Below are 24,977 nucleotides of genomic sequence, written 5' to 3'. Positions count from 1 at the left end.
AGATACAAACCAGCATTGAATAAAGTGAGCATCCAGCTCTCACATCTTAAACACATGCTAAATATCATCAGCTCATCCCTATACTAGTACCACTCCAACATCCACTCAAAATAGTTTTAAGGGATTTCCCTCAAATTCATTTTAGTCCAGGATTAAGCTTAATCTGCATTATAGAGGCTAGCTTTTGAGTGCTGGTGCGCTCCATCTCTCCATCCGTCTACCAATCTGAAGGCCTTTTCACACCGAAGGAGGCACGAATGATCACCGTCAGCACATTCACGCCTTTTCAATTGGTGGTGGTAATCGACAAGGAATTTTACCCTGGTATGGTAGGTGGCTCAACATATCTTTGAGCATCCGCCCATCACGGGTGAGAAGAACTAACCACTTGGTAAGTTAGCAAAACAATCAAGACAAGCAAACGAGTTGGAATTCTCTAGCAAACAGACTGAAAAACAAAAACGGATTTCTCAACAAGCAGCTGAGGTGATGAGTTTGAATTGCTCAACAAGAAAGAAAACATTCAAGACCCTTTTACAAAGTATTTCAGTTCACCTGCTGGACAAGTTAGGGTTACTTGACAACTTGACTGTCAGTACTGTCATGTATACACAGTCTGAGGGGTGATTAGAAATAATTGAGTAAAAAAAACAAACAAACAAACTGAACAGTTAAAACCTGTTATCATTTGGAACACAAGTGATAATATGCCACTGTCACACATACCGTTCTTGTGTACATTTGTTTAAAATCACGGCGTAATGCACACACGTATAATGACTGCTAAAACGCTTGTTGTCAATACTGTTGGAACAATACTGATTGTATCTTATTGCCATGTACATTTATTTGTGTTATACACTTGCTCAAAAATCGTTACTAATTAAATGTGGTGACATTTCAACGCTCCAAGATTCAACCAACAAAACCAAGCTTAAGTCTGACCCCTTATTAGATACTTTAAAACTTAACTGCTGTCAGTTAGGGTTGCAGCGGTATGAAAATTGACAGTTATCACACCATGTACATTTACTTATCTACGGTAATGAGAAAAAAAAAAAAATGCAATCAGATGGAGAATCTCGCCTGCGCATCTCCTTTCCTCCTCGTCTGCCTGTCAGACTTGTCAACTTGCGCCACACACACATGCAGTGGAGAAAATGTCAGAGAAGCGAGGCGAGGGGGTCTGACATAAGTGAGTGTGTGCGTGAGTGAGTTAAAGCAGTGTTTCTCAACTGGTGGGTCGGGACAGCAGGGAAAGAACAATGCCATGGTTCTCCCATTGAAGATGTTTAGGTGGCCGCCCAAGTGATAGCCTATTTAGGACTGCCGAGGCAGATTTAATGATAATCTCGCAATCAGCTAAAGGCTTCTCATCTGCACTTTCGCACGAGTGTAACGGAACCGGCTCGCGATAATGATCTGCTCTGCTCTCTGACGCGCGTGTGCAACAACCGGGCTTCCCTCGATATTACGGAGCACAGACCTCAAAACTGATGTGACCGATTTCAATTCAAGTGAGACTTTTCTAGTTTAAAGCGTTACAGACGAAGTCAAGTCAAACCTCTCAAACAGTAGGCAGTCCTGACATGCCAAACAGCACTGAGGGGGAAGAGCGCAATGCGCTAATTTTTTTCATTATACATCATCACCTTTACAAAATTAACTTATATTTTGACAAAATGTTTTAGTTTCATATGAAATAATCTAAAGGAAGAATCTATTAGACCTCATTTTATATCAACAGTGGCAGTTGTAGTTTCAAGTTTCAAGACGTGTTTCAGCTAGTATTTATTTTTTCATAAATACTATAATTTGTTATTATTATTACTATTATTTAAGACCAGCTACACTGACCTAGCCATGGTAACGAGGAGCCATTCCTCCTGTGTAATATGTATTTTCTGTTTGAATTATGTTTGTAATTAGGACACAAACGGGATAATAATGGGCTCATATAAATAAATATGCTCTTCAATTTTTAAAAGAGGGGAGAGAAAACTTCCTATTGATTTTGTTGTTGACGTCAACAACAAAAATAATGTCACTTGATGCATGTCCTTGGACTTAAACCATGAACAAAACTATGCAACATAAAACAAAATGTGACCCAGGATACATTAAATACAGGTTACGTTTTTACTATGGTCACCACTTGACTTCCAATGTAAAATCTGGGTCCTGATTGGGGCCTGGGTAGCTCAGTGGTAAAATACGCTGGCTACCACCCCTGGAGTTCGCTAGTTCGAATACCAGGGCGTGCTGAGTGACTCCAGCCAGGTCTCCTAAGCAAACCAAATTGGCCCGGTTGCTAGGGAGGGTAGAGTCACATGGGGTAACCTCCTCGTGGTCGCTATAATGTGGTTCGTTCTCGGTGGGGCGCGTGGTGAGTTGAGCGTGGTTGCCACAGTGGATGGCGTGAAGCCTCCACACGCGCTATGTCTTCATGGCAACACGCTCAAAGCCACGTGATAAGATGCGCGGGTTGATGGTCTCAGACGCGGAGGCAACTGGGATTTGTCCTCCGCCACCCGGACTGAGGCGACTCACTATGCGACCACGAGGACTTAATTAAAAAAAAAAAAAAGCACATTGGGAATTGGGCATTCCAAATTGGGAGAAAAAGGAAGGAGAAAAAAATATATAAATAACCAGCTGAGTTAAAGGTACAGACAGGAGCAGTCTGGCTGTGCTGTCGTGCACCTACAGTACATGTTAATTATTAATAATCATAGGACATTACTTTAAAAGCTCACACAGCTGATGTTATTTTTCATTTAGTAGTTAATTTAACATGCTATGCTAACATGTAATCTAACATGTTATAGTTACATGCTATTTTTTTTTTTTATCATGATAATTCAGTTAATTATTATAATTCTGTTAGCTTATTTATTTATTTTCAAAAGGGAGACTTTTTGTTTACACATACTTCAAATAAAAAAAAGTTTCAAGTTTCAATTATAATAAAGCGTTTGTTCAACCAAAAACAAAAAAAAACAAAAAAAACTTCCGTTTTCACTCCTTTAAGGGTCACTGTAACTGATAATAATAATTGTGTAATACCGTATACCATGAAACCATGATATTTTCTGAGACGGTTATCGTACCGTGAAAATCTCATACCGTTGCAACCCTACTGTCAATGACTGTAAAGATAGTTCAGCAATAATGGTTACATCATTTTGTGAAGACATATAGCCTATACAAAGTGCACTACAAGTCACAGCAATAGTATTAATATTATTAATATTTGGCGAAGAAAAACACTTAAGATCCATAAAGTTCATTAAAAAGCGATAATGGCAAAGATGCCACGATATACATGTTAGAGATATAAGAGAACTTACGCAAGATTAAATGCAAAGGCGAAAAGGCAGCAATATGGAATACGTTATGAAGACAATCAACGAAAGATCAGAGAGTTTTTTAAAAGGGGATTCAAGGATGCAGCAATATAATTTACATATTAAGAGAACCTATATCAGAAAACAATATTTCCGTTTTAAGGCATTTGATGCAAATGAAATACACATACTGCTGGTTCAGGATTTCTTCAAGTTCTCTCAGCGTTTAACGTCGGTAATGCCTGTTGCGCTGGTCGCCTTTGCTTTATCGCAGTGCGATTCGGCGCAATTGTTCACTCCAGGAGAGACTGGCTCATTAGGAATCTATTGTTTCGATTCAAAATGTTAATCAAGGCGAAGATTCACATTTGGTGTGAAAAGGCCCCAAGTCTGCTTCAGCAGTAATCAGTGTCAGTGAAACAGGGTTGCTGCAGAGTTTTTAAAATCAAATTTAAGACTTTTTAGGACCTGAACAAATAAAATGAATACCGTATCCACATACCAAAACAAACCAACACAATCTCAATCTCAGTCTCACAGACTCTTAAACAGGCAGAGGCACACATTCAACATGGCCTTAACATTGCTTAACAGTAAAACGGGGTAGGATATAAGCAAGTTTAAAATACTCTAGACATGTTTTCCACATATATCACATTAAAATTGGTTTATGTATCATTATATCAATAACTACAAATAAGAGGTCGACCGATATTGAATTTTGCTGATAGGATAATGAGTTGAAAGTAAGGCAATTAATCAGCCAACAGTTTAAAATTGGTAGCCTATATGAAATGTTAATAGTCTTTCCTTCCTGAGATGGGGAGGGCCAGACAGAGGCTACAAGAGCCCAAATTTAATTAAATTCCAGATGCACTTTACGGTGCAACCAAAATATGAATAATCAGGGGCTTCACTGCATCCAGCTGCTCACCCAAACAGATAAGGGAAATAAAGTGTGCACTCCTACAATAATCTATAATGTATTACAATATAAAAAATTCAAAGTAAACATTGTCATATTTCATCAACATTATATCATGATCATCAACAGGTGATCATTAGTGATCGCTTGTCATAAATTTCAGATATGGCTTAATGATTGCGAACTGCTCAGCAACAGCTGGAAACACTCACAAGCCCCTGCATGCTTGGAGAAAATACAACAATGCTGTGTTTTCACTTTGAAGGATGCAGCGCATGCATTTATTTAATTAAAATCGTATTCTTTTGAAGTTTGATAATCACATTAAGTCATATCACGATTCCCATCTTTCTGCCCCCAAATTTAAGACCTCTTTAAATGATAATTAAAACTTTTGTTATATCATTTAAGATATTTAAGACTTTTTATGACCTTCCATTTTGGAAAACTGAATTTAAGACATTTTAAGACTTTAAGGATCCGCGGGAACCCTGTGAAAGCAAAGATTTGATGTTTTGATTAAAAAACACGTTTCTCAGTAAGAAATGTCTATTCAAGAACAGTTGTGTCTGAAATGACAATTTTTTTTTCACTCTGTAATATATAATTTGCAGGTAAAAGGTAGGGATATACAAAACTACCAATTTAAAACGACCAATCAACCAGTCAGTGCGTTGTCTGAGCTAGGCGACTAGTTAGTGCAAAGGAACCCATGTATAAAGCTTCATTATGTCCATTTGTTTTCAACAAATAAATACTGTATATCCAATATATCATTTTAACTTAAACTAATTTGGTTATTTTAGAATATAAAATATAACATATTACTACAGGCTATTCCTATTATCATAATGTTAATTTTGAAAAATACAAATGGAGGCTAAAGAGTAAACCTGTTCTGAATTGTGACTCGTATGACAATTCACCTTTAGTCCCCAATTTAGTCTGAGATCCTATGCAGTGTTCTTATAGACAACACTATTCTTATAAACTGCTCCTAGATGACTGACAGAGGGAAAAAAAACTCACCATTTGCATGTGCTCCGTGAGACCTGCAAATGGCGCCAAAGCGCAAATTAACTTCTGAACAAAAAAGCAAATCAGACACACTCATCACCGGTATTTCTTTCGTCTGTTCTTCAAAATGTAATCAGGTGTGTTTCCTGAAGCATGCCTCTTTGTGTCTAGTGGCATTTCTTGTTGACAGTGGCGGGTAAATGTGCAAAATTGACCCTTCGCTAAGCCCCACCTTAAAAGCGTTTGACCAATCCTGTCTTAGCAACTGTTGCCCCGCTGCCACTCTGACACACGTTGGCATTTTTACAATGAGAGTAATCTGTGTTTGAGTCGTCGATTTTATTGAAATAATCCAAAAATTTAAAACTTTGTTGATGGGTCACTTGTAACAGTGACATGAGGATACACGCAGTGTTTTTTTGTTCTTTTAAAAAAAATCTTTAAATAAATAGAGAAAAGCATGCTATGGATTAAAGTGCATCATTCCCAAATTACCATGTATAACATCAGCGGACACCTACATTTTCTCCAAGGTAAATTAAAAAAAAAAAAACATCTTAACATTAGTTCATTTACATATTGATTCAGGTCTTCGTAAAGGTGATAGAAAATAAAGAGTTCACAACATCAAAATTAGTGTTATGAAACTTGAGTTCTTTTCACTTACACTAATGTTATGATGTTTGATCGTTTGCCACAATTCTGATTCACAGACTGTACAGTTTTCAAATCAAATTACTGTGTAATTTAGCAATTTCTTTTACAAAAAACGTCAGATATATGCTTTACATATGCGCTTTACAATGTCACTCTTCACTCCAGCCCACATAATAATATTATCCATTCCATTTATGAGAATATTTTGCCAAAAACCGCGGTGTTCACAGCAATCTCTCATTCATTCCAATGGGGAGTTCTGCAGAGCTTGACAGAGCGAGCGACTGTAACCAAGCTGGGCGGAGCTTATCGAAGGGTCAATTACCCGCCACTGTGCATGAATACCCTGGCTGTTAGATTATAAATATGGCAGGGGTGCGACATGTAGTTTACGCCATCCAACAGTTTGATAAGCCTTTTTACATCTAATCTTTTCATTAAAGCAGTGTCAGACAGAAACTGCAGAGTGACTCCTGACAAATACTCTCCACAACACCTCTCAAATAAACTTTTGGATTATGTATAATAACAGGAACATTAATCACAGCAGAGGATTTTGATGTCCGACAGTGAACAAATGGCGCTTTGATGGCTGTAGCATTGGTGCATTAAATTACTAAATGTAAAGAATAAGAGAAAAAACTTCTTAGAGAGAGAACCTGTTCGTGTGGAACTCTGCACAAATATACAGTAGCTTCCTATGTTTATCTATTAATCACTGTAGCATTAAGATTTACATGTTTTTTGTTACATCATTTGGCTCATGAATCACGATTTGTAACTGAACCTATTTTCCCCCCAGCCCTATGAGGTATGGTCCACACTCCTTGTGTAATGGCAAGATCAGAGATCTTAATATTCTTCTTTATTCTACAATTCACAGTATTCTTCACACATGCAGTAACATAGAAAATATTACCTCCTACAAAGCACTCTTCAGATTAGCACACACAGAAAAACAATAGTGACAAAATGGTGTGCTGGGAGGAGGTTTGCTCAAACTTATGAGTCCAACCATTTATTTCTGTGATTAACAAAGGCCTGTAAATCCTAAAGACTGCACTGCAGACACAGACAGATGACACCAAAAGTGTAAGAAATACTCTCCAGCATGTTCATTCTTGTCTGGCTTAGCAAAGCATCCAGGAGGCCTGCCACATGTATTTTTTTTAATTCTTCACACTTGTCAAGGATTCTCTGCACGGAAATGCCAGTTGTGGATGAACAGTCCAGAGAAACAAGGTCAGTGCTTTTCAAGCATCCAGTTTCTGACCTAAAATCTAACAGAGATTTAGATTCCAACAAGCTGACAGAGATCTACAGCAGCGGTTCTCAACTGGTGGGTCGTGACCCAAAAATGGGTGGCAGATCTGTTCTGATAGAGTTGCAAACAGCAGGGAAAAAACAAAAAACTAATTGCAAATAATAAAATGCACCTAACCATATAATTATGTATGGTTAGGATTAGAGGTAGGCCGATATATCGGTTTTACCAATTAATTTGTGCCAATGGTTGCCTTTTGTAATTACCATTATCTGCAAAAATGATTTTGCAGATAACAAATTTACCCCCCCGGAGAATACAGTTAAAACAGCTTGGTTCTACAAATGTAACAGCAGCCTCTAGAGTTGAAATAAAAAAAAATTCTGACACATCAGGATTTGCTGCATCTAAATCTTTCATTGTTGAAAATATTCATCCATATTTTTATCCTCACTTCACAGCATATTTTGATTAAATAATTAAAGGAATGTTCCGGGTTCAATACAAGTTGTCTGTGGCAACGCACAGCTCCAATGCCATCAAGTTTGCTGATGATACGACGGTGGTAGGTCTGATCACTGACAATGATGAAACAGCCTACAGAGAGGAGGTGCACACTCTGACACACTGGTGTCAGGAGCACAACCTCTCCCTCAATGTCAGTAAGACAAAGGAGCTTGTGGTGGACTTCAGGAGAAGAGAAAGTGAACACAGCCCCATCACCATCAATGGAGCACCAGAGGAGAGAGTCAGCAGCTTCAAGTTCCTGGGTGTCCACATCACTGAGGAACTCACATGGTCCATCCACAGTGAGGCCGTTGTGAAGAAGGCTCATCAGCGCCTCTTCTTCCTCAGACGGCTGAGGAAGTTTGGAATGAACCGCCACATCCTCACACGGTTCTACACCTGCACTGTAGAGAACATCCTGACTGGCTGCATCACAACCTGGTACGACAATATCACCGGCCACAACCGCAAACCCCTGCAAAGTGTGGTGCGAACTGCCAGACACATCATCGGAGGTGAGCTTCCCTCCCTCCAGGACATATATACCAGGCGGTGTGTGCAAAAAGCTCGGAAGATCATCAGAGACTCCAGCCACCCGAGCCATGGGCTGCTCTCACTGCTACCATCAGGCAGGCGGTATCGCAGCATCAGGACCCGCACCAGCCGACTTCATAACAGCTTCTTCCCCCAAGCAATCAGACTTTTGAACTCTTGATCTCTCACAATCAAAATACAACAGCACTGCACTTTATTACTCTCATATCTCACACCGGACTGTCATAAATTATACTCTCTCTTAACAACACACTGGCAACTTACTATCAACCGACAGCCTGAATGTCAATACAGTACAATTCAACCTAATGTATATTTTATATATACTATATATACTATTTTTATTGTATAATGTGTATTCTATATTGTGTGTATTGTATACTGTATATTGTATATTATTATTTGTATATTGTGTTGTGTAATTATGTGTATATTAGATTTTAAATTGTGTTGTGTTAATCTGATGTTTATTGTAAATTGGTATATGTCTCATCTCTGTCATGACTGCTATATTGATCGGAACTGCACCCAAGAATTTCACACACTATTGCACTTGTGTATATGGCTGTGTGACAATAAAAGTGATTTGATTTGAAGTTAAGCTCAATCAACAGCATTAGTGGCATAATGTTGATTACCACAATTTATATCGACTCGTCACTCCTTTAAAAAAAAAAAAAAAAAAAAAAGAGCAAAAATCGAGGTTACGGTGTGGCACTTACAATGGAAGTGAATGGGGACAATGAAAGTGAATGTGGCTAATTTTTGGAGGGTTTAAACAGAAATGTGAAGCGTATCATTTTATAAAAGCACTTTAAAAGCACACTTCTGTTAAAACTTATCAAATAATTTGTATTTGTATATCTATAACTGTAATATCTACAAAGTCTTAGTCATCTTTGTGTAGTTTGATTAAATATGATTGTAAATTGAGTATAAAAATAAATAATTGTATTTATAACCCCAGTGAGCAAGCTGAAGGCGACTGTGGCAAGGAACACAAAACTCCATAAGATGTTGGTTAATGGAGAAAAATAACCTTGGGAGAAACCAGGGTCACTGTGGGAGCCAGTTCCCCTGTGACTAAACAGCATGAATATAATGCCAATATTAGTTATTTATGTGCAGTGCAAGTCATGGTTTAAGATTAGTAAATGAAGTGTTAAGGTCCAGTGTTTAAAAAAAACATATTTATACATATATATTAATGAACTGTAAGATTAATGACTAATGTCTTTAAAGTTCATCCTGGATTATCTGCAGAAGTTCACATTGATGCATTGTCCTTTGTTAGTTGGCTGATGAAGGGTTGTTGGCAATTAATTGATAATCTATGTATTCCATTTCAAGAGTGTAGTCCATCAATAGACAAAGGAGATGCAGGCAGAGATTAATGAGGTGCATCACAGATGTATAATGGTATCTGATCTTCTCTGTTTTTAATTTGATTAATTTTATGGGCATTATTAAATGTTTTAATATTGCCATTTATTAAATGTATTAAACACATTGTATTTAATTAATTACATGTATTTCACCCATAATTTTAGATAAAACTAAACTAAATTGAATGGACAAATTGAAAAGTAGGAAAAAAAATACATTTAAAATTTGAAATAATAATAACTGGTTGTAATGACTAATGCAGCTTTCACTTCTTTGGTCTATGTTCGAGTGGAGAGTAAAAATCAACAAATAACTGAAATGTGAACAGAACACAATAAGTGTGTTGAAGGACAGTTTTGTCTTATTTTTATTCTACTACACTTTTCAGTCCTCCTGCTGTGTCCAGTGTAACCCACTTCCCTAAAGTTAAGATAAAATTTATGACAAACTTTCCTTGAGCTGTCAGGTTCTTCTTTTCACATTATATTTAGTATGTATAATAGGTGAATAGAGATTTCTCCCCTCACTTGTTCTTCATTGTATTTTCTGACTTTTTTGCCATTTAAACGCAAGTGCCAGCTTTACAGTTAACAGAGGTTGCGCTACATATATGTAACGGACTGAGTTGTACAATTTCCATGTCTATTTCATCCATCATATGAAATAGCATATTTGATTTTGTCTCGATAAAGTCAATATTTTCAGTTAGAAATGGCTTTGCGTAGAAACATGAGTCTGATAAAACATTTGGCAGAGCACGTGTGGCGATCTCTTTCCCGCACAAACATACAGAATGCGCACGGGCGAGAGAGTTAAAAAAGTTCTTTGAAAGAGTGCGCGCTTCTGCTCTCAGCCAGAATAATCACACTTAAGGACATATACGTGTAAAACCTGATGTGCAGTATCAAATACACAGAATGTATGATACTGTAGAGAGCACATCAATATGAAGACAAAGTCAAATCCCAGACATTTAGAGGCAGTTTTGTAATCCCGTCCGGACTCTTTTTTACAGGTCTGAAAGAGAGGGCATGTCCAGGAAAAAGAGGATGTATGGTCACCCTATGTTACGTTATTTGTTTGCTTGTCATTGCATCACAAATGCCATGGACTTGGCTGGACTCTGAAAAAAATCCAGAGTCCTAAAGGCTCGAGTTTGAGTCAAGTCCAAGTAAAAATGCATCCGAATCCATGACAAGTCCAAGTCCATTAAAATTGGACTCGTGGGGGGCCTGGTTAGCTCAGTGGTAAAAGTGGATGCTGGCTACCACCCCTGGAGCTCTCTAGTTCGCTAGTTCAAATCCCAGGGTGTGCTGAGTGACTCCAGCCAGGTCTCCTAAGCAACCAAATTGGCCCGGTTGCTAGGGAGGGTAGAGTCACATGGGTTAACCTCCTCGTGGTTGCTATAATGTGGTTCGTTCTCAGTGGGGCGTGTGGTGAGTTGAGCGTGGTTGCCGCGGTGGATGGCGTGAAGCCTCCACACGTGCTATGTCTCCGTGGCAACACGCTCACCAAGCCACGTGATAAGATGCACGGGTTGACGGTCTCAGACGCGGAGGCAACTGGGATTCGTCCTCCGCCACCCTGACTGAGGCGAATCACTACGCGACCACGAGGACTTAAAAAGCACATTGGGAATTGGGCATTCCAAATTGGCAGAAGTAAAATAAATAAATAAAATTTGGACTCATGAGTCCGAACTCAAGTACCCCAACTCTACTATAAACTGATGAGCCCAGTTATAACCAGAGAGTGCTTTTCGTTGATCTTTAAAAATGGAAAAGGCATATTCATTATGGGGAAGAAAACCCTTAATGGAAAAATTAGTTTGCTCCACTGATTCATTCTTTTGGGAAAGGTAGCGTTTATTAGTAGTATTAATTTTTTCTTTCACCCTGGTCGTAGCCTTTTCCATTAGGCCTATTTGTTGGGGCTGTTCGCAATGAACGTGTTTTGCGTCCATCAGTGCTGTTTTTCAATGTAATTATCATGGCTGTACGTTAACTTTTTTTGCACGTAGCACTGGTGCTACAGAGGTTGAAAGTTTTGTAGCACAGGCCACACAACTGTAGTTATACAGACTGTTACCATCTCTGAAAAAAACCCACAAGTAGTACAGTTCATCACTTAAACAGGCATGTGACTGGCAAAGGACATTAAATGTTGCATACAGGGCACACAAAATCCAAACCTTAACAAAAAATCTCTGGCAAGAAAGTGAAGTTGGGAAGAGCTGTTTTTTTCATGTTATCCCTTTTTAAAATGCTGTTACCCATTACATAAGGATTGTCTACTCTTAATCTTTTCTGGAGCCTCCATGCACCAGCAACAGAACAAGAGCTGTTTAGCGTCGAAAGTTAGCCAAGGAAAATCCTTTTTCCACTCGGTGTTGTATCTAACTGCATAGGAGTTATGGGATTGTTCCCTAGGAACTGGTGTTGGATGTATGGACTATACGCAGCCAGGACATGGTTTTTAATACAACTACAACTACCAAGTAAAATAGCGATGCACCATCGATTAACCTCACACACAAACAAGCACAACAAACTCTCACTTCACACAAACAAGCGGCTCTGTCTCACACACAAGCAAAACTGTGTCGCACGGGTGCTACTGTGGTAAATTCATTCAACACAGACCGATTGTTTCGTAGCACGTGCGACATGTCGCACTGTACAGCCCTGATTATGTTCTAGTTGGACCTCTTTGATAGCTTGTCAGTTAAAAAATAACTTAAAAGGTGTCTCAATACACCTGCATTCTGCTTGTTAGCTCAAGGGCGTGTTCAGCGCCAAGACCATTATCGGAATGAACGAATGTATTATTCCCATAAAAGAGCGACATCTCCCGTGGAAAGTCAATGAGCCGCGTTAAACCCCCCCCCCCGAGATCACTGCTCAAGCCTGAAAAGGTGGACATGCTCTTTCTTGACAAAAATGTACATAACTACTGTACATATTTATTGTTTGGAATGTTTCGCTTTGTACATAGCCTATGTTTGCTGTGTGGTGTGCTGGTTGAGGTTTGTTTAACAACACAATTGAATCTGATTGCACTTTATTTTTTCAGTTTCATTTTCATTTAGTTAAAATAAAAAGTTTGAAATCAAGCTGCCTTGTATTATTGTGTAGGCAATTGAGCAACGAAAATTACACAGAACCACTGAGTATCCAACTAACGGTATTACCGGTATAACCGGTTTTGAACGCGGATACGCGCCGGTATGAAAATTATGACACCGTGGCAAGTCTATGTAAACCATCTACTTTAATGGGGAAAGACCGAAATCTCCAAAACATTTAGTCAAGATTACAATTAAAGAACATTTAAAATCATCAGTAAAATCTTACAACAATGGTATCATAAATTGTGCTTCTTAAGCACATTTCTCACGCTGGTTCAGCAACTGTGCGTGCACGTTCTCAAGTTGATTGACAGACAATGTCTGGATCTAAAAGGTGATTAGGCGGGACTTCATTTTCTACATTTGTTGGCCATTTGGCGTTCCAATTTCTCGCATTAATTTTAACATTAGTGGTCCATCTCTGCTAAAGTCTCCATGTTATTGTAACAGGGCCATTTCAAAATAAGAGACCATGGTATGTTTCAGGCTTGTTTTTAGTTAAAAGTCCTGCGTTAAACACCAAATCTGAATTTTTTCTGGTTATTAATGCGATTTTGGTTGAACAATAAGCTGCATCTGGGATTTTATTAATTTTGTACTCTTGTAGCCTCTGTTTGTGTCCACCATTTTAAGAAAAGAATAAGAAAATGTTTTAACATTTTATAAATCGATTTTAAAAACATTCAGTTGATTAATCGGTTATCAGCCTTTCCCAACAACTGAGATATCAGTCTCAAAAATGGACTCTATTCAGCCTTTCATGTTAATAATTTAGCATGTTTAGGGAACGCAATAATACATTTTAATGTTTGACTGTAAGGACATTTTGTACGATAAACAATTTTGGTACAGTGTCACCACTGAAAGGGATAGTTCACCTAAAAGTTAAAATTCTGTGATCATTTACTCACCCTCGTGTTGCTTCAAACCTGTTACTTTAATTCTTTTGTGAAACACAAAAGGATATGTTAGGCAGAGTATTGCATAGCAGTCACCATTCACTTTTATTTTATGGAAAGAAGCAATGAAATTGAAGGGTGACTGTGGTCAATCAGTCCTTAACATTCTGCCTAACATCTAATTTGTGTTCCACAGAAGAAAGAAAATTATACAGGCTTGGGCGTTCATTGATAACATCATGAAAGCTGGCAGCGTGTGGCAGGCTGTCTGGACAGGCGGGGATGTAGACCAAACTTGATCCCAGAGAACATTCAGCAGTGAGATGAGTCACAGACACACCCTCAGCCCTCACAGACAGGCCGGGAAATGAAGCCAGAGTTTTCACTAAAGCACAAACTCACTGCACAAACACAGTTGACCCTCACATGGATTTAGACTGGACTGTAGCAACATCACTGATAACAGCTCTACTGACAAACCAGAAGGAAGTCTTGAGTGACTGACTGTGACTAGGCTATTTTCTTTCCAAAAGAAACACTATGGATTTTATGAGCAGGTTCAAGGTTTTGATGACATTTTATAGAGTGGTGTGGATTACATGAACAAAAATCAGTGACAGTGCAAATCAGGATTTCCAGTGCTAACATTGTTCAGGAAGATGCATAAAAATCTCAAAGCACATTTGCCCAGTTTGAGATTATTGACATTGGTCAAAAACTGTAACAGAAGTTTTACCTCGTACTTGTATCAGTTACCAAATCTACCAACAGCCTTGTCAATGGATAAATACTGTTTTCAAATGTTTTTAGTGAAACTCTATAGTTAACATTTTTAAAACTGTAAAATAAGTGTTCAGTCCATATCAGCAATTTTGTCTACATATAATTTGCTTTCACTAAATGTAATTGGTATTATATCAGCCACAGTCTTAAGACACGTAGTATTGCAATGTTCCAACTAGAGGTGGGCGATAAATCGGTAGAAACAGTATTTGACAAACGGTATACATTTTGGATTAACGTCTCTATCGTGGTTACGCAAAATCGCAAGAAATGTGATGCACAGAGCACGTGCACATTACACAATCTGTCAGAGAAATGGAGGAAGGCGGAGCAGCTGCTGGTTTCTCAAATCGCTGGCTGTGAACAAGACGAGGAGGATATTGTGAAAAAACGTGAGTCCTCAGTGGGTATAAAAAAAAATTAAAACAAAAAAGAGTGATTTGCAAGGTTTGCATATAGTTTATATCGTGACAGGTAAATATCCATGTGCGCAACGTGCGTCTATCAGATTAAGGGCCTCTCGTGAGCCTGAGAAAATTGAAGAAAGAGGTTTATCGGGCACTGACAAATTGTTGGTGGCCGCCCAAATGGTGCCAAAGCAAATTTTTCTCAAGATATTGTATCGATAGTTAAAACCATGTATCGTGATATATCGTGATATTTTCAGTGCAGTCAGAGATGCTTTTCTGAGGCACGAAAGAGACTGAAACTGATCTTGCAGGATTCACTGGTTCCCTCATGGACATGCTGTAAAAATAGATTTGTGGCCATCCATCTTCCTCTTGATCACATTCCAGAGGTTTTCAATGGCTTTCAGGTCTGGAGATTGGGCTGGCCATGACAGGTTCTTGATCCGGTGGTCCTCCATCCACACCTTGATCGACTTGGCCGTGTGGCATGGAGCATTGTCTTGCTGGAAAAACCAATCCACAGAGTTGGGGAACATTGTCAGAGCAGAAGAAAGCAAGTTTTCTTCCAGGATAACCTTGTATGCAGCTTGATTCATGCGTCCTTCACAAAGACGAATCTGCCTGATTCCAGCCTTACTGAAGCACCCCCAGATCATCAACGATCCTCCACCAAATTTCACAGTGGGTGCCCACAGGTCTCCGTCTAACCATTAGACGACCAGGTGGAGGATCGTTGATGATCTGGGGGTGTTTTTCCAGCAGGACAATGCTCCATGCCACACAGCCAGGTCAATCAAGTTGTTGTTGGAGGACCACCGGATAAAGACCCTGTCATGGCCAGCCCAATCTCCAGACCTGAACCCCTCATACAGTGACGCTTATCCAATATGGCCCTCGACCTAAAATGAGTTTGACAGTTTAACAGCATTAGCTATAAGATACTTTCATACAGTATGTAAGCTAAATGGACATTATAACTTAAATATACCCAAATAAATTTAAATTAAAAGCAAAATCGAATTCTAATCATGATATTGTGATGTACCGTGATGTATATCGAATCGTGACATGCGTATCACAATGTGTATCGTATCACGAGGTGGTTGGCAATACCCAGCCCTATGTAGTAGGGTTACTCCGATACCAGCCCTGGTACCTCGGTATCAATACTAACTAGATACTTAGGCAACAAATAATATTAACCTCAGATTTTTGATGAAATTATACATTAAATTATTGACAAAAAGAACTGCATAAAGTCTTATAGAAAAAAATTATTCATTTTCTGTTTTAATTTTTCTGGATTCCATGTTAAATGTTTTAATGAACTGTTATGATCAAATTGTGTTTAATCAAATACATACTGTACAGCTTTGATCAAATGAAAATATTATTATTTTTGGTAAAAAACAAAAAAGATTCACAATAGAGCTATACAATATTAATGAAAAAACAATCTGATTACCTGAGGCTGCCATGGCTGAATAACAATATGCTGATATTCAGTACTGGTATTCAGCTTTTGTGATATTGCTTACAGATAATAAACTAATTATATATAACCATTTAATATTATATTATTGTTATTATGAGTATTATTGCTACTACTTTGAATATTACACTTTTATACAGTAGTAATATTTTTCTGTCGTAATGTCTTCAATTTCACACATTCAGTTAAAGCTCTCATTTCAGCTAATTTTGAATGACATTTGAAGTTCTTCCTGTTTTTGAAGGGTTTGTCAAACTTCCCCCAACTCGCGAGCTGAAATCTCCCATGAAAAAGGTAATTTGTGAGTTCACAGCAGTTTATACACTAAACACTACTCTGCAGATGGATACTATTGGACACACTGCATGAAAATCAGGCAGTAGTGTGTTGCATGTGTGTGTGTGTGTGTGTGTATGTGTGCACGCACGCCTGCGACAGAGCAGAGCGGAGTCTCTCATTCATTCTGTGATGCGCAGTGCATATGACTATATTATTTAATTAAATGACTTCCTTCTGCTGTGTAATGATCACACATGGCCATAGAGACTTTTTTTAATTATTATTTTCAAATAGTCTTTGATTTCATCTTAAAACTCTCACATTACATTACATTTTGCTAATGGCAGCATACTTTAATATGGTACCGAAATAATAAAGATATTATAAAGATAATATTGTACCATTTTTAATTTTTTGGTATCGCGATATTTCGTTAGTACTGGTATACCGTGCAACTAAGGGTGTAACGGTATGACATTTTCCCGGTATGATAACCATCACAAAAATGACCACGGAATTATTGATGCATTGATAATATTATTAGCAGTTTAATTTTTGGTTTTGAAATATGTCTGATAAACACACAGATAAATATTTCAGTTATAACCAGTTCTTGAAATTTATATTGGATTTCTTCAAGTTTAAGCCTTTAACTTTTTATCTTAAACATCAGGACACTCTTAATCTGTATAAAAAATTAAAAAAAAATTACAAAGTTAAAAAAAATAAAAAATAATCACAAACAGGTACAACAATCAAAAACAAAAAAATTGTAACATACAGTAGACAGTTGATTAGAACAAAAAAATGTATTGTTATTTTATGATTTATGAAATTGAATTGCAATCATTTGTAATGATTATTGCCCAAATTAACACTTCAGAAATGCATTTGTATGCATTCAGTAATTTAATGCATTTGTGATTGTTTAATTCTAAATAATACCTACTGAATATATATTATTCATTTTGAGTTTATTTATTGGCATTCTGTCCAATACTGTCAATTGTCTACCACAGTTTCACTGGCAATTTCTTGCATGCATATTGTAAATTTCCTGCATGCATATTGTCAATTTCCTGCACACCAAAATCCATGCACTTTGTAACCCTATTTAGTGCTATGTTTTACAGATAAAGCATATTATTAGTAGTATCAAACACATTGTTGGCCTACTGTTGCGCTGCACTTACGCAAATGAACAAACAGTTGACGTGAAATGTGAAACTACATTGAATCTGGTGTTTTTATGAAACCGGGGCTATATAGTTTACTATCATGTATACTGTATTTCCACTTACATTCATCTTCGCAAATTCCGTTCGATGGTGCTCACGGAGATGATGTTTAAGGTTTAAAGTGTTTCCCGCCTGAGCTGATACTTTTTTGCGACAAACTTTACAGATTGGGTAACCATCAACATTGATGGTGCCTCGTGGGACTTTAAAATACCCAAAGTAATCCCAGACAGCAGACTTGAACCGCTTTGGCGGCAGAAATAAAGTTTCAGGCTCTGACATGATTTGGATTTTAGAAAAGTAAAAAAATCTGTCTTTATATTCATCCAATACCATCAATGAGAAGATTTCGATGGTATGATAACCATCCATTTTAGAACCGAGGTATATTGTGAAACAATGAAACCGTTACATCCCTAAGCGCATCCCTACTATATAGGCAGGAGTCAGTGAGGTAAGAGACACCAAGTTTTGGAACAGACCCTCTGTGAGTGTCCTTGTGCAAGACTGTGCATGCTCCACCTTAATATAGACATGCTTGTCTCCAGCGAGAGCCAAAACTGGGCTGCTGTTCCGTCGGAATAGAGGACACATTCTCTGCCATGATCTGCGTAATTCTCGCGTCTATTAAAAGAATAACGGGTTCAATACAAGTTAAGCTCAATTGATAGCATTTGTGGCATAATGCAGATTACCAAAATGAAGAAAAAAACCACCACACTCCAGAAAGATTATCAGCAAGTGCGTAGGAAAAACCACTTAAGCAATTAAAAAAAGAAAGTCCAGGGGGCCTGGGTAGCTCAGTGGTAAAAGATGCTGGCTACCACCCCTGAAGTTCGCTAGTTCGAATCCCAGGGCGTGCTGAGTGACTCCAGCCAGGTCTCTTAAGCAACCAAATTGGCCCGGTTGCTAAGGAGGGTAGAGTCACATGGGTTAACCTCCTCAGTCACTATAATGTGGTTCGTTCTCGGTGGGGCACGTGGCGAGTTGAGCGTGGATGACGCAGTGGATGGCGTGAAGCCTCCACACGCGCTATGTCTCCGTGGCAACGCGCTCAACAAGCCACGTGATAAGATGCGTGGGTTGACAGTCTCAGACGCGGAGGCAGCTGGGATTCGTCCACTGCCACCACGAGGACTTGTGCATAGGGAATTGGGCATTCCAAATTGAAAAAAAAAAAAAAAAAAAAAAAAAAAGGAAAGTCCTGCTTCTTATGAATAGTATACAAATGTATTAATACAACGTTACAGTCAAGTGAACTTCGTCAGGCATTTTCTAAAATACCTTAAGTAAATATCTGATGGAGGATGCATGACCGAAACTAAAAATATTAAAACTAAAATTAAAAACAAAATGTTTATACTATTTGCAAGCAGCAGCAGTGTGCAGGACATTTTTCTTATTTACTATTATGTGGATTACTGGAAAAAAAAAAGGATAAGTAAAAATTAACTCATCACTCCTTTAAAAAAATAATAATATTAATAATAAAAAAGCAATAATCTGGTTTACAGTGAGGCACTAAAAATGGAAGTGAATGGGGCCAATTTTGAGGGTTTAAAGGCAAAAATTTGAAGTTCATAATTTTATAAAAGCACTTACCGGTACATTAATTCTTCTATTAAAACTTGCATATTATTTGAGCTGTAAAGTTGTTTAAATCACTGTTTTAAGAGTGGTTTTAGGGTTAATGACTTAACATCGTCATGGCAACGAAGTTAGTAAGTGATTTTATCACACTAAAATCATGTTAACACTAGGGCTGGGCAATAAGGCCAAAAATCTCAATTTTTTTTCATTTCTTTTTTTTCATATCGTTCAATATAAATCATTTATCACAATATACATTTCACACCATTAATAGGGGAGGAAATGCATTTCACATGTTTGTTAGACCTCAAGAATTAATGTAAACATAATTTGTTTGTTTACAAGTAAACTCCAGAGGGTAATCTACCTTTAAAGTAAACTCTGTTTAGGATTTAATCCTACATAAGGTGTGACCTCTTTTCAATTAAATTTTTAAGTTTAAAAATTTGATTTAAAATCTCACACTGACTTGTACTGTTGGGGCCATTCAGACCGAACGTGTTCTTGTGCTACAAAAAAGTAGATAGAGTAACAAACAGAAAAGAAAGGAAGGTGTCTCGAGAAGAGTTAGCTGACACAGCGTCTACAAATAAAAAATGTGTTGCTCCTGCATGAGATGCGAAAAACCGCTAGAAGCGGTGCAACAGCCAAACGTCCATTTAGTGTATGATGTTTACATAGAAAAACAACTGAAAACAGGTTTGGTGTGAAGAGCTCAAAATCTAACCGACACAGATGATGTCGTTGTAGTATTGGCATCTATTTTAATTCTGATTTGTGATTGGGTCGATTTTTGCATATTACCATCTATCAATTTCTCTGTTGGCTTTATAACTTGTCTGACACTATTCTTCATCATTCCATGGGTGTGCATATTGCAACAACATACTCACCAACACATCGTTGCAGATATCCCGCAGTTCAGACTCCACTTTCTCCCGGTACTCCTTCACCATCTGCAGTTTCTTGTCATTTCCCTCCGTCTTTTGCTCAATGCTGGAGATGACCCTCCACGCAGACCTCCTGGCGCCCACAACATTCTTATAGGCGACGGAGAGCAGGTTTCTCTCCTCGTTGGACAGCTCGGTGCCAGCCTCGGTCACTGACTTCATACAGGCAGCCATGTCATCATAGCGCTCTGCCTGCTCGGCCAGTTTCGCCTTCTGGATGAGCTCTGTTCGGTCCATCCTGCCGCTTTAAGTCTGTGAGTGTTTCTAGGTCTATGGGACACTTGAATGATCAAAGGATGGGAATGAACCGCTGCTTAATCCTTAGAGAGGCTGAGGAGGAAAGATCATGACAGTCAGACTCAATCAGACCATATTTTTTTCTTTACTTCAATGCATATTTTGTTATTTTGATTAGGTAAGTGTTCTAAATTGAAGCGAGGGCATTCAAAGAAAAAATTTGACTATTCAGAAATGTGCCCCATCAACACATACATTTTCATTCAACTTCTTTTGAATAATAATAAACCTTATTCCTCTTTAAACATCATTTGATTAAATATATTCCCAAAACTCTTCATCTAGTGAATATATAGGCTATAAAAAGCTTAAAGGGTCCTTTTTCCTTCACATTCACTTTCTTCTGTTTTTGGTGATTCACACTCTTCCTACATATCGCCTCCAACTGGACAGGGAGAATTTGACAAAAAAATGACTTAAATATTGATCTGTTTCTCCCACACCTATCATATCGTGTCTGAACACATGGATTTAATCATTGGAGTCATATGAATTTCTTTTATGCTTCCTTTGTGTGGATTTTGGAGCTTCAGATTTTTGGCACCCATTCATTTGCATTGTGAGGACCTACAGAGCTGAAATATTCTTTTAAATATCTTCATTGTAAGTCACACATCTGGGATGTCAGGAGGATGAGTAAATCATGAGAGAATTTAAAATTTTGGGGCGAACTATTTCTTTTCATAAATACTTTGTAAAATATATAGTATGTATAAGCATCACAGGCACGTTCCAATGGCCATTAATGGTGCCTAGGTAGGCAGCTCACTAGGCTTTGAAGACCAGTGTTTCCAACTATTTCTCATGGGAAGTCGCCAAAGGCTCGCTGAAATGTCGCTTAAAGTAGCTAAATCACGTGATGACATTTAATACGTAAGACGTCAAATTTACATATGTAAATTAATTGGCATAAAGGGCAACGGCAATTCTTTAAAGGTGTAAAACCATATGTTTTTATTTTATTGAACTAAAGATTTAACAATTAGTATTTAACTACTAATCATTTAGCTATCACTAATTGAACTTGTCAAACATTCAGACAGAGGGGGATTTCTATTTATTTTTTTGTAATTAAACTGCATTATTGAACAATGACAAAGTCCAAAATTATCCTAGCAATAGCAACCAGGGGTAGGCAGCAGTGTAGTGATGGGGATGATTTCTTTATTTTTAAACATGCCTTATAATGCCTCACGTGGAGCTGTTTTGGAGATATATATATATATTTTTTTTTACATATTTGTTGTGTGATGCTGAACCATCAGTGTGTATTACTTGTGCCAGTGTTACGGTATCACAATGATTTTTGACAGTGACACCTCATCTGTTCATATCACTTATCTCTACACTTTATTATAGGGGTGCACCGATCGGTCGGCCACCGATCGGAATCGGCCGATATTCGTCTTAAATCCGTGATCGGCCGATCGTGCCTAGATTTAGGGCCGATCTTTTTTGCAGCATGCAGGGAATCACACATACAGTGCTACTCTAAAGAATGAGTGCTTGCTCAGCCCTTGATGCATGACTGTGGCCTTTGGAGGGCCACAGTCATGCATCAAAAACGCATTTTCGTATTTCAAAAACGCAAAGGAAAAACATTTCCGTTTTTAGTACATCATTGTCGCATAAACGTACCCTAAGTCACAATACCACTAATAACAGATATAACTGTTTCACCTTCAATAACGGCACCGCATCTTCACGCATTTGCTTAATTCGTGATCTGTTACAACAAAGACACTGCCAAAGACAGTAAACAAATCATAGATATTAATTGATTTGTGGAGCATTTTCAGAGCTTGTAATGGATCTATTTTTCTTATTTTGTAAAGTATCTCTGCTGTGTGTGATGCTCTCATGGTTTTTACAGGTTCCCAGTATGTCACAATGACCTTTTGATATTGGCAAAATATCTATTAATAACTGTTTTCAATACAAATAAATGTTAGCTATGCACAATTAATGTAATTTTGGTAACACTTAATAAAATGATTTCATTTCTTTAACATTAATGCATTAGGTATCATGAACAATGAACAATATATTTTTACAGCATTTATTAATCATAATGTTAGTTAATAAAAATACAATTGTTCATTGTTAGTTCATGTTAGTTCATAGTGCATTAATGTTACTGATACAACTTTTGATTTTAAAAATGTATATGTTGTAACTAACATTAAGTTCATGAGTTCATGTTAACTACAGTAATGTTGTTATATAATATTAAAAATTGAACCTTTTTGTAAAGTGTTACTGTAATTTTACTGTGTGGGGCGTAAACATAACTGCAGCATATAATTTGCAAAGGTGTGTCAAAGGGAACTTAAAGAAAAATCGGTATCAGCCGATCTTAGTTTTAAAAAATAGGAAATCGTATCGCCCTCAAATTTCCTGATCGGTGCGCCACTAGTGCTTAATATGCAGTTGTTGCCTCTAATTTCACATAGCTACAGATATTTTTTTTTTATTTAAGGCCAGTTTGGCCAGTAAAAGAGCAAATAAACATCTTTTTGATGAACTCTTTAATTCTGTCTGTTGCATAAAAAAAAAAAATAAATAAATAAAAAAATAAAAAATATATCGGCAATTGGTATCGGAATCGGCCCGTTTGCTTGTAAAACAATCGGCAACCGGAATCGGCCATGAAAAATCATGATTGGTGCATCCCTACTTTATTACAGATCATGGGTTCATATCCATTCTCACTCTCTCTCACCCTGCTAGATAATTTCTCAATGCTCTTCTATGGCTGTAGGCTGACTTTTCTTTACTAAAGGGAGAGCTTGCACGTGAACTGAGGTTGAGATTGTCCTAACAAATACCAGTATAGAACATCCGCATGCACATCAAACCAACCGCAAAGTCAGTCATATCACTTCAAACACAGGGGGCGCTAAAACACCGAGAACAATGAGACATTCACGATAGAGCTGATGTTTTTTGTGTCGCCAGATGTGGAAGAATGTCGCTAAAGCAGACTACAATAGTCGCTAAAATTGTCGCCAGATGTCTCTTTTACTCGATAAAGGGGTCAAAAAGTCGTTAAGTTTGCACCACTGTACACACTGCCCGTGTGTCAATGCACCCCGCACAGCCCTGCCCTTCCTATGAAAACGCACATTTTCAAACTAACTGGACCGTTAGCTTGAACTATCTTTTGATTGCTTAAAATAGGACATTATCGGTCAATATACCGATCGCGATCATACTGAGCCGAAATGAACCAATGAAATCCAGCCTGATTTCCGTTGCAGTCAGGTTGGTAGCTCATTATACAAGGATTTATTCGAACATCTCTGCATTCAGTTATGTATATTAACACAAGTCATAACTACAGCTTTACCTATAACAACTGAAGGCAAAATAAATGTTTAAAACTCATCACAAAATAGACTTATGCAATTTTAGCAGTCTTGCGACCCGCCTTAGCATCACAGCGATAGGTCTTATCGTGTCTACTGCACGGTATCCTGTTTTAAAACAAATATATAACAAACCTGCAGTCTCAATGTTCAAATATAGCATATAAAAGGGAAATATGTGTTTGATATGTTTAGTTATGGGCAAATCAACCTTTTTCCTGATCGATTCGGACGCAGTTTGGCAGCCCCTCCTGCCTCTCAACCGACGGGCGCGATTGTATTGAATACGCCGTTGATTGCAATAATATAAAATGTGTACAATAATCGAAACACATCTAATAAACAGACACAAACCTTAAAAGCTAATATATATTAGGTTGTATCTCACCTCTCAATCAATGTTTGACTCCGCCGGATTGATAGCCTTTGAGCACGGATGGTTAGGGGGGGAAATGTAGTCGAGAAAGACAATCGAAAGTGTTCGCGCAGGACGTCACTAATCCCGCCTGTCGACCAATCAGATCGCGCGATTTCTACCTGTCACTCGTCATTCTTCAAATGATCACCCAATGGCTATTTTGCGCGGGGAATGGAGGCGGGAGAACGGAAACATGTTCGGTTGCCCCGTAGACTCGGACTTGTAGCCACGGGGTTTCCTCCAATTAGAGCAAGGGGATGACGTCACTATTGCTATGGCGATTCCCCCTCCTCCTACTCATCCCCAGCATCACCATCAGCAGCATCATGATTGGAAGCTAGATGCACCACCAGCAGTTCTTGCCTACCTACTGAGACCCAAATACCACCTCTCTGATTAATCAGATTTGAGAGATAATTTGTTTGGTTCTTCTCAGGGCCAGCTGAGTTTATCAAATACATGGGATTG

At 38.0% G+C, this 24,977-nt stretch overlaps 1 protein-coding gene across 1 annotated transcript in view; it reads right to left on the bottom strand.

Annotated features, from left to right (window-relative positions):
- ywhaqb (tyrosine 3-monooxygenase/tryptophan 5-monooxygenase activation protein, theta polypeptide b) overlaps positions 1-24,621 on the bottom strand; it is a 37,310-nt gene extending 12,689 nt beyond the window's left edge. The window contains exons 1-2 of the mRNA XM_051646152.1: positions 24,480-24,621; positions 20,370-20,756 (exon numbers count right to left, since the gene is read on the bottom strand). Coding sequence (XP_051502112.1) covers positions 20,370-20,663 — 294 coding nt within the window. The 5' untranslated portion in view covers positions 20,664-20,756; positions 24,480-24,621. The remainder of the gene's footprint in view (positions 1-20,369; positions 20,757-24,479) is intronic.
- Positions 24,622-24,977: the final 356 nt, after the last annotated feature.

This window comes from Myxocyprinus asiaticus, chromosome 20 (genome assembly GCF_019703515.2).
Source record: "Myxocyprinus asiaticus isolate MX2 ecotype Aquarium Trade chromosome 20, UBuf_Myxa_2, whole genome shotgun sequence".
NCBI classification, from domain to species: Eukaryota; Metazoa; Chordata; class Actinopteri; order Cypriniformes; family Catostomidae; genus Myxocyprinus; species Myxocyprinus asiaticus.
Note: the sequence above shows the minus strand (reverse complement) of the source record. Positions and strands in the feature narration are given on the sequence as shown.